Source organism: Saccostrea echinata, unplaced genomic scaffold (assembly GCF_033153115.1).
Source record: "Saccostrea echinata isolate AGI-Se365-2 ecotype Australia unplaced genomic scaffold, CSIRO_AGI_Sech_v1 ptg000051l, whole genome shotgun sequence".
In the NCBI taxonomy this organism is placed as follows: Eukaryota; Metazoa; Mollusca; class Bivalvia; order Ostreida; family Ostreidae; genus Saccostrea; species Saccostrea echinata.
In genome coordinates, this window is record NW_026889800.1 from 3,643,591 (window position 1) to 3,658,393 (window position 14,803).

General features: G+C 37.1%; 1 protein-coding gene across 1 annotated transcript; it reads right to left on the reverse strand.

The window, feature by feature from the left end:
- Positions 1-2,633: 2,633 nt before the first annotated feature.
- Positions 2,634-14,325, reverse strand: LOC133203629 (uncharacterized). The gene is made up of 7 exons (XM_061339402.1): positions 12,722-14,325; positions 8,851-8,976; positions 7,429-7,586; positions 6,411-7,256; positions 4,847-6,280; positions 4,230-4,518; positions 2,634-3,678 (listed from the first exon to the last, which is right to left on the reverse strand). The coding sequence occupies exons 1-7, from the start codon at positions 12,984-12,986 to the stop codon at positions 2,762-2,764; spliced, it is 4,035 nt and encodes a 1,344-aa protein (XP_061195386.1). The 5' UTR covers positions 12,987-14,325; the 3' UTR covers positions 2,634-2,761.
- Between the last annotated feature and the right edge of the window lie 478 nt (positions 14,326-14,803).

Genomic DNA, 14,803 nt, shown 5'->3' on the forward strand with positions numbered 1-14,803 from the left:
TGCATGCATTGTCAGAACGTGTAGATTCAATTTGTTTAAATCATGGCCCTTTGTCGTAAGTTTTGACCAAAACAGGAGATCAAAGTTTAACCTAATAATAAATAGGAAATACTTTTTCAAGGGTAGACGGGCTACGTGACATATCATTAAAATGCGATTGCTCCTGGGGTAGGGTAAGGCTACATCATAAAAGAGTTTTCAGGAAATAGACATTTATTCTAGTTGAAAGAAGTATATGACAGGCAGTACGTCTGATCTTACAGGTGACCTATAGCTAGTCAGAGGTCTATCACGGGCAGTGCCTGATCTTACAGGTGACCTATAGCTAGTCAGAGGTCTATCACGGGCAGTGTCTGATCTTACAAGTGACCTATAGCTAGTCCAGAGGTCTATCACGGGCAGTGTCTGATCTTACAGGTGACCTATAGCTAGTCAGAGGTCTATCATGGGCAGTGTCTGATCTTACAGGTGACCTATAGCTAGTGAAAAGTCTGTCACGGGCAGTATGTCTGATAGGCAGTATGTCTGATCTTACAGGGGACCTTAAGCTAGTGAAAAGTCTGTCACGGGCAGTATGTCCGATAGGCAGTATGTCTGATCTTACAGGGAACCTTAAGCTAGTAAAAAGTCTGTCACGGGCAGTATGTCTGATAGGCAGTATGTCTGATCTTACAGCTAGGTAACCTATAGCTAGTGAAAAGTCTGTCACGGGCAGTATGTCTGATAGGCAGTATGTCTGATCTTATAGCTAGGTAACCTATAGCTAGTGAAAAGTCTGTCACGGGCAGTATGTCCGATAGGCAGTATGTCTGATCTTACAGGGGACCTTAAGCTAGTCATATGTCTCAGAAAATATATAATGGTAACAAGCTAGATTTCAGTTTACTTATTAGCATTTTTTTATTTTTAAAAGTTTTATAGCGAAATTACTTTCTTCGTAAGACAACTTGTACACTTTCAAGTCAGAAACAGGTAATCAAGAAGATTACAAAGCTCGCCTCAGCGAGTATTATCTATAAGTAAGGCAACGTGTACACCTTTAGATGAAACATCCTTGTAATTTGGCAGAAAAGAATACATACATGTATACTATAACCTGCATATGCAGGTTATGCATTTTTTCTGCAATGACACGATTGGTAGTTTGTATCCATAGATGCATCATGTATGCAAGTTTGGTCACAATAGGGCTAAAAATTAGTTGGGAAATGACCTTCTCCAAAACTTAAAACCTGGTCACTCGTTATGAAAATGAAGGTTACATCCAGCATCACATCAAGTCTGGAAGTGTGTATCCCATGATGATCTGGTCCTTAAAGGTCTTATAGTTACTTGGCAATAGACTTTCTCATTCAACATCTAATCCGGACACCGACGATGGGGAATTAGTATAAGCTCATCTCGAATTCGAGCTTTAAAAGGTTCCCACCTCGTACAGTTATAACAAGAAAAATACTAGAGCTTTTGTCATAGACTTCTTAATCAAATGTACTTTATCTTGTAACAAATCGACAAAATGTCCGGTAATATATTAAATATAACCTCAAGGCAACAATGAATTTAAAAAAGCATAAAAATTTAATTTGATTTTTGTCGTATTTGTAAAATTTCCTTGCATACATTCTTTAAAAATCCACTGTATATGTACATATATGTATATCTTAAAGTTTCTTTAAAAAAATGGTCTTGTGCATCAAAATACATTTATATAAAGTTTTCAAACACACAAAAAAATAATTGAAAAAGAAAATGCATATAAATTTGATCAGTAATTCAAATGAAAATGAAAGAAGTAATATCAGCTTTGGTATCAATATTACGTATTAATTAATCCTAAGAATTTAAATTCTGGAATGATATGTGCTCTCTCCCTCGCTCCCTCTCTCTCTCTCGTGTATGTACACAACACTGGAGGGTTTTTTTTTGCCAAAAGCAAATAAGACATGCATGTACGTACTATGTTCATAACATCTGCAAATGTACATGATTAATTTATTAACACCCACCCCGGGCTTAACTTATACAAAAACAAATAGGTACAGTAAATCACTTCTTATTCGAGAGAAATTTATTTTCGTGTAAGTACGCGAGACAGTGTGCTCGCGAAAATTTTATTTTCGCTTATAATAGTATTCGATAAGATTATATAGAGCAATAACCACAATTAGTGAAAATTTTATCTCGCTTATAAGGAGTCAATGACAATCTCGCGAAAATAAGATGTCGCGAAAATTAAGTGATCTACAGTACTAGTTTTAACTGCCGGCCATACCTGAAATACATAAATGCTATAAGAATATCTTTTATTAACAGAAAGGATTTTGATATATTCAAATTGCACACTCCAAGTTTCCTCTTTGAAAAACGAGGACCTGAAATATTTCCAAAAGAAACCAAAATTGAAAAGATCTAAGAACATGAATTAATATGAACTTTAACAACCTTACACGATTCGTTTGCTAGTCACAAGAGAATACATTAGTTTTTTTTTTTTCTTGTACATGATGATGCGATCATTCTAAACAAGAGAAATATAAAAATAGAAAATAAAAATATGTATTTTAAAGGCAAAGCAGTTATACATATAGAAAAATAAAGGCACAGTAATAATCACATGTTTCTACATGTGGAAACAGTATTATGCATCTCTTCGCTAGATATGATTGGCAGAGTATACTCCAAATAATCTCCCCTGAATTAAATGGATACAAAGAACTGAATCCGTTCCGACTAAATTTAGATACCATACGATAGAATAAAATCAAACTCTTGAAATCCTCGCGGCTTCCTCTGCGGACCGACTGCTGCTGATCCGCGACTTTATTTTAGCTGTTTGAGGGACGGAAGCTGGTGTCAATTGTGTAAAATCTGGGGGTGGCGGAAATTCCGCGGAGATCTCTTCCGGCGAAGCACTCCCATTATGCGAATGAATTCCTTGTGAGTAATTCTCTGCTGCTTTGTGATGAACTCCGACTGGATTACTTGGAGAAAAAAGAACTTGGTCAGAAGGCGACACAGTCCGTAATATTCCCCGCGGTGGAGATGATATAGGCCTTTGACCGGATGATGAAGAAGAATGAGTGGGCGATGCTAAAGGGGATACAGTTTGTGTAACTGGGTCAATATAAGGAAGCATTCGCCCTGTTTTTGGTCCTGTAGGGGAAGGCGTTCCATTGTCATTAGAAACCTGTCCATTAACCAACATGGAACGTGTGATCCCCATTTTTGGGACCGTTGGGGTGGTTGCTCCTCCACTATCGAGGGATGAGCTACTATTGTACTTTCTTGGTGGTGGGTGATCTCGCGGGGGCAATTCAGGACGAAACTCCTGGCTTTCACTCGCTCGTTTTGTTCTGCCTCTCGCGGCACTTTGGTCTAGCAAATCCGGATTCACGCCTGGTGGGTACTGTGAGAGAGGAGAGTAATCTAAGCGATTCACTCGAGGTGAACTTCCGGACCCGCCACCTAAGTGATTGTAACTTTCTCGGACAAATGCCTGATTATCATGTCCAGGCAGACCCGAGGATCCGTCATTGCTAGGTATAACAGAACCATTTGAATGACCCGGATTTTGGAAAGTGATTCCATTTCCGGTAGGCAAAGGGTTCAACACAGAAAAACGGTCTTCGTTGACATACATTACTTTTGGTTTGTTTTCCAAGACGCGAATCCGTAAATCTATGGAAAAAAAAGATAAATTATACATTAATTTTTCAGATATTGGGATTATGTGACTGTTCTTTATCTTATAGAATATCTAATATGAGTTGTCTAGATGCAAAAAAGCATCAGAATTAACTGAAAGAAATGCTAAAGGCCGTACCGCAATCTTCAGTTTTCAGCATAATACATGTTCCTCTTCAATACGTTTACTGAATTCAATTACTGTATAATCGAATGCATAGATCAGTCAATTTTACCTTTTCAAAGAGCTAAACCAGGGTACATTTAATGTTGATTCAAAAATTATATGCCTTCAAAAGCATTTGTTTCATATCCTATCTAGAGTCAAAAGTACGACAAGCTCTATGTACGTTCGAAGATGTTACGCTGGCGCAACTAGGACAATGTATTTGAAACTTTTTCCAAGTTTAAAAGAATATCATGTATACATACATGCCAGTGTCTCAAACTAATTATGTCTGTTGAATGGAAATTACATTTATATCCTATATCGCCATATTATTAATCCTTTTTAAGTTCAGCGATTGCAAATTGTGTTAAAATACCTTTCATTTTGCTTTTGAAGTATCTGGTTATGACAATCAGTGATAAAATGAAGAGAACAAGCAAAGTCCCGATTAAGATGATCAGAATGATTTCGGCCATGCGAAAGGCTTCAGATTCAGTTTGCGTGGTCACTAGAGACGCATCAGTAGTCACTTTGGTTGACGAGAACACACAGTGTAGACAGGTGTCCCCCGTGCAGCCAGCTCTTATCGCCCTTGGATTACCGCTGATATTGTAAAATCGGAAACCGGAAGTCAGCGTCAATTGGTCATTTCGGTACTCACCAACCTTTTCAAAAAAAAATTAGTGAGATTATATACATGCAACATAAACATATAATCTATTACGCATCCCCCATTTCCGATATTGGTTTCAAAGTACATGTACATGTGAATAAAACGAGTTTCTAAACTCGTAACTAAAAACTCGTATTTAGATTCCTCTAGTCTAGTTTTCGTTTTTAACTTGCAGAACAATACATTTGAAGGAATTTTGAATCGATAAAAAATACCAAAATATAGAGTACAACGCAATTAGTGGAAAGAAATCCTCTTGAATTTGAATTGTCATGAATCAGAAGAGGAACATCCTTTATTAAAACAGTAGTATACTGTACCTGTCTGTACTGGTATGAATTGATGTCGGTTTTCTGTATATTAAGAATCTGAAATCCTACATTTCCATTCCTTCTGGAGTTGAACACAGAAAACGCAGACCCCCTTACTGTTAATTCTACATTCTGGATCTCGGTAACTACCTCATCAACATGGCCTTTTATATTTTTACAGGGGAAGCTAACACCCATACACAGTTTATCTTTCACTTTCTCCATTGCAGTTCCCACAGCGAAGACAGCATTCATAACATGTACAATACGCTGATTTTTCAGGAATGTCTCCAGATTTGTATCGGTAAATTTCTTGTTCTCGGGACAATCGACGTCTTTAGTCTTGTCAAACATTCCAGGAGGATTGCAATTGAAAAAGTTGGCCCAGAAGTCCCGAAACCAGTCATTACTTGCCTGAACATCCGGTTTAAGAGAGGCTAAATAAGGACCGAAACCCTCCACGGCCGATCTTGTCTCAAACTTAGACGTGATTGAACCTTTCACAAAATCCCCATACTCATCTAGAATGTCCTGTCTCTCACCCCAATCTTCACTTGCGAGGAACACAACACTGTTATAATTGTCCTTCTTCATTTTCTCTAACAACGACTTCAGACGAACGTCTGTGCCAAAATACAAAAATACATCAGAACTGGTTCTTTTCATTTCATCGATCACATTAAATGAGTTATCTTCACCTTCTTCAATCTCAATCGCTTTGCCAATACAAATGTCGCTCTCATTAGCATACTGCATCAACAGTTCCTTCCCTTTACTTCCATAATTATTGTTCACGTACAGAATCCCGCCAATGTATTGCCATTTGAGGTGTTTGGCAATCTCTATCATCGCTCTGGCCTGATCCACGTCGCTGGGAACCGTCCTCAGAAAGTACGGATAATTGACTCGATCATCTAGATCTGGAGAGGAAGAGGCATAGCTGATCACTGGTATACCAAGGGAGGTAAACTGAAACGTCATGGGGACAGTAACGCCACTAGCTGCTGCACCTATCACTGTCACGATATTTTCAGGGTCAACAAAACTTCCTCTGCCGTCTGGAACTTTTAGTTTTCCGGACAAGAACTGGGATAAAGTCAGTGATATCCTGTTATGACTGTAACAATCATCAAACGCCAGAGCACTGAAACCCATGTTTGTCTTTTCGTTGATTTCCTTAACTGCGAAGAAGAACGCTTCCACAGCTAAGACAAAGTAAGATCCTGTGTTTAGTTCTCCACAGCCATATGTACTGGTGTCGTTTATGGTGTGAAGTGGAAATATTCCTAGTATAATAGCTTGACTCTTATTTCCGCCATAATAATAACGGTAGGGGATTTCTGGTTTCATCTGACAATTCTCGCAGACTCCAGAACAAGACGAAAGTGAGTATGGGGATAATGAACTGTTTACTTGTAGTGTTTGATTGACAAACTCTCCAACCTGAAGTACAAAATAGAAAGAATTTTAAAAACATTGCTTAATTATATTCCAAAACACTGTGAAAATTCAAATTATGCTTAAGTGTTTGAAGATTTATAGTTCTTTTTTTTATAAGGTGTAAGTATGATACCTTTACAAATTGTCCATTTCTGAAGACATTAATATCGTATAACGGCGTCGATTCTAAGGCGACATAGTCTCCGTTTGCGGTAAACTGGATTCTCCTTTCCTGCTCGATCAGTTCCTTTGGTTCTTGTGAAGCATTCAGTGAACTGTAAGAAAAATCTACAGTTTTCAACTTCTGTAAAAAGTTAGTTTGCAGATATTCCTCAAAATCATCACACATTGCTGTGTAACTCTGGCACTTTTCTTTGAATACATCATTGAAAGCTGTTGCCATAGCAAACACTGCATCCACTACAGGGCGAACATAATCCAGGCGATAGCTCTCTTGAGCCTCGTTTCCAATTTCATTCAATAATCTCTCGATTGGATCACTGGATGCAGAGTTCCTATTCCGCCATTTTTCCAAATAGTGATTTTTGGCTCCAGTGATTGATGTAGAGGCAGAAGAAACCGTTATATAACCACTGGAAACATTCTCAAATGCGCTGAAAACGTCTTCACTTCTTCCAACAAAATCCGTCATTAACCAAATCAACTCCCTGAATTTGTTATCCAATCGAAAACGACTCAATAGTGATTTGATCACATTCTTGTTTCCAAAGTAGATGACACCTAGTCTTTTGTTTTCAGCACGACTCTGCTGTTGCTCCAATTTGTTATACAAATTTTGTCTTGTAATATCTGAGCTAAAGTCTTCTGAGGGTCCAACACTTTCCACGACATCAACACAAATATTACGAGATTTTGCTAAAGCCTTTATTTCACTTATCCCACTGAAACCATAATTGTCATCTGTATGGATAGCGGCCACGTACGTCCATCTTAGTTCCACAAGCAACTGAACGATTGCCTGCAATGCAATGGGTTTTGTAAGCATTCAAATCCAGTACTAGTATTATTGAATTTATAAAAAAGAAGAAAAAAATGGTCTTAATCAGATTAATTTCTGGATTGCTTTATACATTTTCAGATTTAAAATGTTTGTATTATACAAAATCTCAAACAGGCTTCTTTTTTCTTACCTTGACCTGTTCTGTGTCACTGGGTGTGGTCCGCAAGAAGTTGTCATAGTTACTGAGCTCAGGAAGAGAAGCAAAGGGGCTCAGCATGGGTATATTTGTGTCCTTCAACAGCTTTACAATACTATAGGATGTCTGACTTCTTGATGTGCCAAGGATGCCTTCGCAATGAAAGAAATAGAACCAACTATAAAGAAGCAATTAATAATACAAAAACAATTTTAATTTTGTACATAAAATACTAGTAAATTACCTATTAGAAAAATCTAGAAAACAACACCTATTTCATGTAAAAGTACACAAATGTGCCTGACTGACTGACTGTAATGTTGAGGATGGCCTAGCTACTCATATTGCTGTTCAGCAGAGACTTACATAAGTTGAGAATTGTTGTATTTAATTACTGACACTGCTGGTCTGTAGAGAGAGAGGTTGTTAGGGTGAAGCTGATATTGCTGTACAGAGAGACTTACATAAGCTGAGGATGGTTCTGTTATTGACACAGCTGGTCTCTAGAGAGAGACTTACCTAGGGTGAGGCTGACATTGCAGGTCTGTACAGAGAGACTATCCTAAGTTGAGGATGGTTCTGTTACTGACACTGTTGTTCTGTACAAAAAGACTTCTTAGCTGAGGATGGTCTTGCTGCTGGTCAGCAAGCAGAGAGACTTACCTAGGTTGAGGATGGTCCAATTACTGACATTGCTGGTCTATACAGAAAGACTTACCTAAGTTGATGATAGTTCTATTACTGCCACAGATGGTCAGAAGAGAAACTTACCTAAGTTGAGGATGGCCCAGTTTCTGACACTGCTGACCTGTACAGAAAGAGTTACCTTAGTTGAGGATGCATGGGCGGATCTAGAGGGGAGACACTCTAAAATTTTCAGTTATTAAAATTGTTAAAGTAATGATAAAAATGACCTGGAACACCCCCTAGGAAACACAGACCCCTTTAAAAACGGTAAGGAGAGTCATCAATCAGAAGGAAATAGACTTATTTAAGTTTTGGCTTCCAACCAACCCCCTCCCCCACTCCACGAAATAGGATTTCAGCTTAATTTTGACAAGTTGTAAAGTTTTTTTGTCAAAAAAATTCCGAATCTGGCATTTGTTACAGTTGAGTTGAACCCCTCCCCCCGGGAAATATCCTGGATCCGCCCTGAGATGGTCCTATTACTGACACTTCTTGTCTGTACAGTGAGACTTACGTAAGTTGGAGATGGTCCTGTTGCCACCACAGCTGCTCCGACTAAAGATAATTAAGTTTGGAAAAGTTCTGCTGCAGAGAGTTGGTCAGAGAAGGGATACATAGTACCTAAGTTGGGAGTTGAAGATGATCCTGTTGCGGGCACCGCTAGTCAGCACAAGGATAAGAGAGCTGAGGATGGTCCTGTTCTCGATAATGTTAGTCAGAGATGCTTACCTAAGTTGAGGATAGTCCTGTTGCTACCACAGTTGGTCAACACGGATGGGAAATCTGTACTGACTGCATTCATGGCGCTGTATGTACTGAGCCTATCTAAGCCACAATCGTCATACACATCAAATCCTACAACACAATCGTAATACACATCAAATCTTACTAACAACACAATCGTAATATACACATCATATTCTATAATACAGCACAATATACCTCAAACTCTATAACAAAGTATGCACTTCTATTAAGTTCTATACCACAATGTCATACTCATCAAATTCTACAACAATGCTTCATACCAATTCAATAGAACACAGCGCCATACTGATACTATTTTTCAACACAGCATCATACATATCAAAACCTTAAACACAATCACCCTTCACATCAAATCCTTCAACACAATGTCGTACTAACATATCCTTCAACACAACGTCGTACACATTTAATCGTACAACACAGCATCATGCACATTAAATCCTGCAACAAACACATCAATACACATACATGTAATCATACACATCAACCCTTACAACAGAGCGCCATGCACATCAAGTCCTACAACACAGTATACATCAACTCTTACAACACAGCGTCATACACATCAAATCCTGCAACACACAGCCATACACGTCAATTCTTACAACACAGCGTCATACACATCAAATCCTGCAACACACAGCCATACACGTCAATTCTTACAACACAGCGTCATACACATCAAATCCTGCAACACACAGCCATACACGTCAATTCTTACAACACAGCGTCATACACATCAACACATGAAATATGGAGATAACCAACAACAATCAAGCTCAAAAGTCTATTTTAACAATACAAATTGGGAGCAGAGCAAACACGGACCTCTAAAAGCATCAGACGTGCGATCAGATGACAAGGAGGGATACCCCGGTAAGCATCCTAGTGTGTGCTCCTTGTCATGATCGGGCAAACGGAAAAATCCGTAGACAATTCAGTGTGTAAATAATGGCCTTACAACTTGTATGAAAAACTTCAGTCAGCATTAGACTTGATGATAGATTGTATTTGCTGACAAGGTCATTGCATCGACCATAGAATTTGCGAAGTGATGATTTAGTTTAAACGATACTGTTGATATTCTTGTTTCATCAGCTTTTTGGTCAATAGCTTGTCTCGTTTTAGAATTGTTCATATTTAGAGCATTATTTTGCGAACTGGAACTGGGAGACATATAAACTCCATATACAGGTGATAAGGGTATATTACCACATAAATAAGGGAAGTTGACGACAGAAAAGTTGAAGTCATCAGATTTATCATAAAGTTTTGTTGTTAGGTTACTATTATCGTCTTTATCTAATAAAATATCCAAATATGAAACAGATCTGTCAGACTGCGGTATCTTTCATTTCAAGCTTACTGGAATATAACAAGTCGACATATGAATGGAAGTATCTATTCTTAATTGATAATACGTCGTCGATATATCTAAATGTCGAGTTGAAGGTCACAGCAAGTGTTTTTTTCTTCTTCTTCTTCTCCAAAAAAATTTTTTCTCTCTAAAAAATTAAACTAAACTGAACTGAGACCTTTATACAATGGCGAAATGTCCGTCTGTCTGTCTAACTGTGTAGCTGTCTGTAAACACTAAATCTTAAAACGCTACTTCTCTTAGATTTGGTCCAGTTTTAATAAAACATGGAACACGTGCATCATACTAGAACATATTACTATTTGATGCCTTTCGACGATTAGTGTTGTCATGATTACTAAAAATATAATTTTCTGTAAATGACTTTTACAACTGTAATCCTTTGTGACAGAGTTGTTCAGTGTTGCAATGGTTACTGAAGATTAAATAAATTGTGTGGAATTCTTTAAATTCAACTACTTAATAATAAATATAATACACATGTGATTATCTGGATTGTAGAGAGGTGTCTTACAGAATGACGAGGGGAGTGGGTGGCTGTCGTTTTTCAATGTTTTCTTTTTCTCACGCATGCTTCTTTGTAAATATCTTGTTTGTTATATCCTCTCTATACTGTTGTTACAGTACATGAGAATAAACTAATTGTCTATTGTAAAAATATAATTAGGGTGGATAAGGGGGATTTTTTTTATCCGTCGTAATTTATTGAAAACTTCTACAGTTTAATTTTTCTCTAGTTAGAGATAAGTTTTTTTTTCAACTTTCCTAGAAATAAATAAAGAAAATATTTATAGACTAGTGGTATAGAAATAAACAGATATAAAAATAAATACTAAATGAAAATATTAAAATTCTAGATCTAGCACCTCTTCAGGAAGTGGCGGCTTTTGTGTCCTTTCTATTTTCACAAACGCACAAAATCCGAGGTTTGCGAGGATGCTCTGAAGTATTACTTATTTTAACAATAAAATAGTGATACTGAATTTGAGAAATATTTTGAAGCGGGTTTGACATTGAGGTTGACCTTGTATCGTCCTCTTGGTATTTGTAGTAAACGTCAACTAAACCGTATCAAGTTCTATTCAGCTGCATCTTAATTCAGGTACCTACAACACATCTATAGACAAATACTATCTACTAGAAAAATAAAATTTTCGAAAAATAAAAATTAAAACTCCTTTGATATGCCAATTCTTGAATTTAAAAAAATATCCATAACAAGATTCCTTATTGAATGAATGTTCATCATGTTCATTAGTTACAGATGAATGAAAAGAACGCTAAATAATGCAGTTGAGAATGCAAATGAGGCACACATTTCATAGATACTATGATCTACTATAGTCTCCCGATTTGGTAATTTCTGAATGGAGGTTAAATTCTCGGGTGAATGGCCCAGAAAGGATTTCCATACCGCTAAATCCCTGCCCATAGAAAGTTCCGTCACTCTATCCAGTTTTATCTCGGAGGCGATCTTACTTTTTAAATAAACGCTCTGAATATATCTGTACAGGGCATAGGCTATTTCATTACAGTTCGGTTTTACTTTAATAACATTTTTTTTTAAATTTAAAGGTAAAGATAACTTTTAAAAGTTACAAAATCGGAGATAATAGTATAAATATCAATAACACAGCGTCTGATGGTAATAGCTCCACTGTCGCCAAATAAATGTTTTCTTTCTCACGAAGAATATTGTCATAAGAATTGTGCCGTTTAAACTGTCTAATTAAGTTCAAATCGCGTTGAAAACAAGAACTTGTAGCAAGAATAAACTTACGACTTTGCATCTCAAAATAAACGTACTCTTAATTTTTTCATAATGCATAGTAAACAGGATACTATATACCGACACCTTCTACCAAGTGCACGTGTCATGTAGGCGTTAATTCGTAGGTGTTACGGAAAAGCAGTTTGTATAGGTTTCAACTTTAATTATGACCAATTTATATAAAAAAAAAAAACAAAAAATGATTAATTTTAAAGTATGCATCAAATAATATCCTTTCGTTATTTTTGACCGCAATTCGTATAGTTTCAGTTTTTCAAGTGAATTCATGAGCGTGATCAATATCGTAATAACTGTGGCATCTAACCTGTACACACTACGTTACTCTAGGGTTCTGTCATGTTGTAAATTCACTGCCTCCCAGAAAAGTCAAAATTTACAACATGACAGTTCCTTTGGTAAGTGTACTTAAGGTGATTATGATTATTTAGCAAGGAAAGAAATTGATAAGGAAACAATGTTCGAGTCTTTTTCATTAACATTGAATTTGCATTTTTGTATTCAGCGTTACAATGATTGTTCAGCGTAACAATGATTATATTACAATGTATGGTTGTATTTCAATGTACATTTATGATTGTGTGTATTACATTTTATGATTGTATTACATTGTATGATTGTATAACATTGTATGATTGTATTACAATGTAATTGGCGTTACCTACCGAGAGACAGAACCTTCAGATAACCTGCGGAGTTGATGATGTTGACGGCCCATTCTATTGCAGCCAAGTACTGAACTGCATTCTGGGATACTTTATAGCATTCCTCCGTCCTCGTGCTCTGACGGATGCTGCTCACTACGGCAAACCGCACCTGCGCAGTGGGGTTTATAACCAGAGGATTCGCATGACATTGCTGGTAACAGGAAACTGGGACAAATATGAAACAACCCAGGGAAAGAAGAATGAACAAATAAAATGACGCCATACTGTATATTAATTAAAATTCCTCCTAAGTAAAAATCTTATCCCAAATTTTCTATTGAGTTGAACGGAGTTGTTCTTGTTGCTTCAGCATAAACAATAGAGAGTCAGTTTCTGCAATGTACAGACTACAGTGTACCATCCTTTATTTTATCATTTGACACATTTCTTCCTTAACGCATTGGAATAAGTCACTGTCATATTTGCGGTAGTCTTTTGTTGTCGGGTGGAGTTGGTATTTTCATGTTAACAGGTATTCAGCACCGTTCAAAGGTAAATTATAGGTATATTTTCATTTTGACAGCGTACTATCTAAGTTATAATCAACTCCCTGGATTTGTGTAATTGGGTACTGTATTGTGACATAATTATTACATCAAAACATACAAGAATTCAAGAAGCACAGTTTAATTATCTGACTGTACACACAAGTTAATCCGATTTCGCATTGACAGCACTCAGAGACACAAAACGTGTCACACAGTAGTAACGAACACACAGAAATTCAATGGAAAATTCTTATTCATAGAATCAAAATATGGGGTCTGGGTTCCGACTGAGTACAAGAAATGACATACTGCGAATAAGTAGACCCCTGGTACATTTAAAACAGAGTACCGTCTATTATGTAAACACAAGGCCATTTAATTAACTCCATCTTTAGCTCATTAATTAATAACAACATACACACAATCCAATGTCATAAATTACGTTTCCTTCCGTCCACGTTCTAGTCATCATTGTCTGTCTACATGTATTGGACATTAAAAGAAGGACTGTACTACATCCAAAAGGACGGAACAAACTGCACATTTTCCAAACACGAGGTCACGGGTCCATTATCACTGAACATTACGGTATCGTTATTTCTTACGCGCGGTTTCAGTGCCTTTTGCTAAAATCACTCATCCTCATCGCCAAAACAAAGCCACATTTTGAAATGACAACAAAAAAGTGTCATCATATCGACACTCTCGCTTGTTTACAGGTAGATAACATTTTGTAAACACCAGGTATGTTTTGTCCTATCACCTGTTGTCGCGTCCTGATCGATATATTGAACTTCAGTAATTACAGACTTGTCTCGTGTAGATTCAGACTTCTGTTCGCGATCATCTTTTCTCCCCCTGAGGAGAGGTCATCCGTAAAGTTGAAAACCACTGCATTCCGTAGAATAATGAAATCATCCATATGCATTCATATCTGACCAGTGGAGCGTGTCTAGGGAGCGTATCAAGACATTGGAGTGTCAACACACCGCACACTTCACACACTATTCCATCTTTGACATTCTTTTTCATTACCTTTAAATTTCTAACCGAGTTTATCTTACATTTATATCTACAAAGTACACAATCTAATGAAAGAGTTGATATCTCTAAACCAATTAGCTGATCCCTGCTCGATTTTTAAATGGACTACACCTAAAGATTACTGTTTGCTAAACTCGATGCTAGACAGGAGTTTGCCAATGATAGTGGTATACATATTAAAAGAAAGAATCTTATACTTTGGGCCAACCAAAGTTTTTATGTATATTAAGCGTCTACCTAAAAATCAAAAACATTTCTTTCCATTCAGGAAAATTCTATTCGGGAAAAACAATGAAGCTAACGGGGGAAAACGAAATATTTTATAAGGGGGGGGGGGCAGAAAAATATTGACAACTTACGTGGAAAAACTTTGACAAGGAAAAACGAAAATTGTTCAAACGCAAAAATCCTAATTCGGTGGTGGTGGTGGTGGTGGTGAGGGGGGGGGGGGTCAACTTCTTTCCCAACCAAATTTTATTATTACCCCAATTTAACTATACTGCAAGAA

Coding starts and splice junctions, on each gene's coding strand:
- LOC133203629 (XM_061339402.1), bottom strand. CDS start 12,986: ATGGCGTCATTTTATTTGTTCATTCTTCTTTCCCTGGGTTGTTTCATA. Junction 8,977..12,721: donor TCTGAAGGTTCTGTCTCTCG/GTAGGTAACGCC, acceptor ATTGTGTTGTAG/GATTTGATGTGTATGACGAT. Junction 3,679..4,229: donor CTTCAAAAGCAAAATGAAAG/GTATTTTAACAC, acceptor TTTTTTCCATAG/ATTTACGGATTCGCGTCTTG.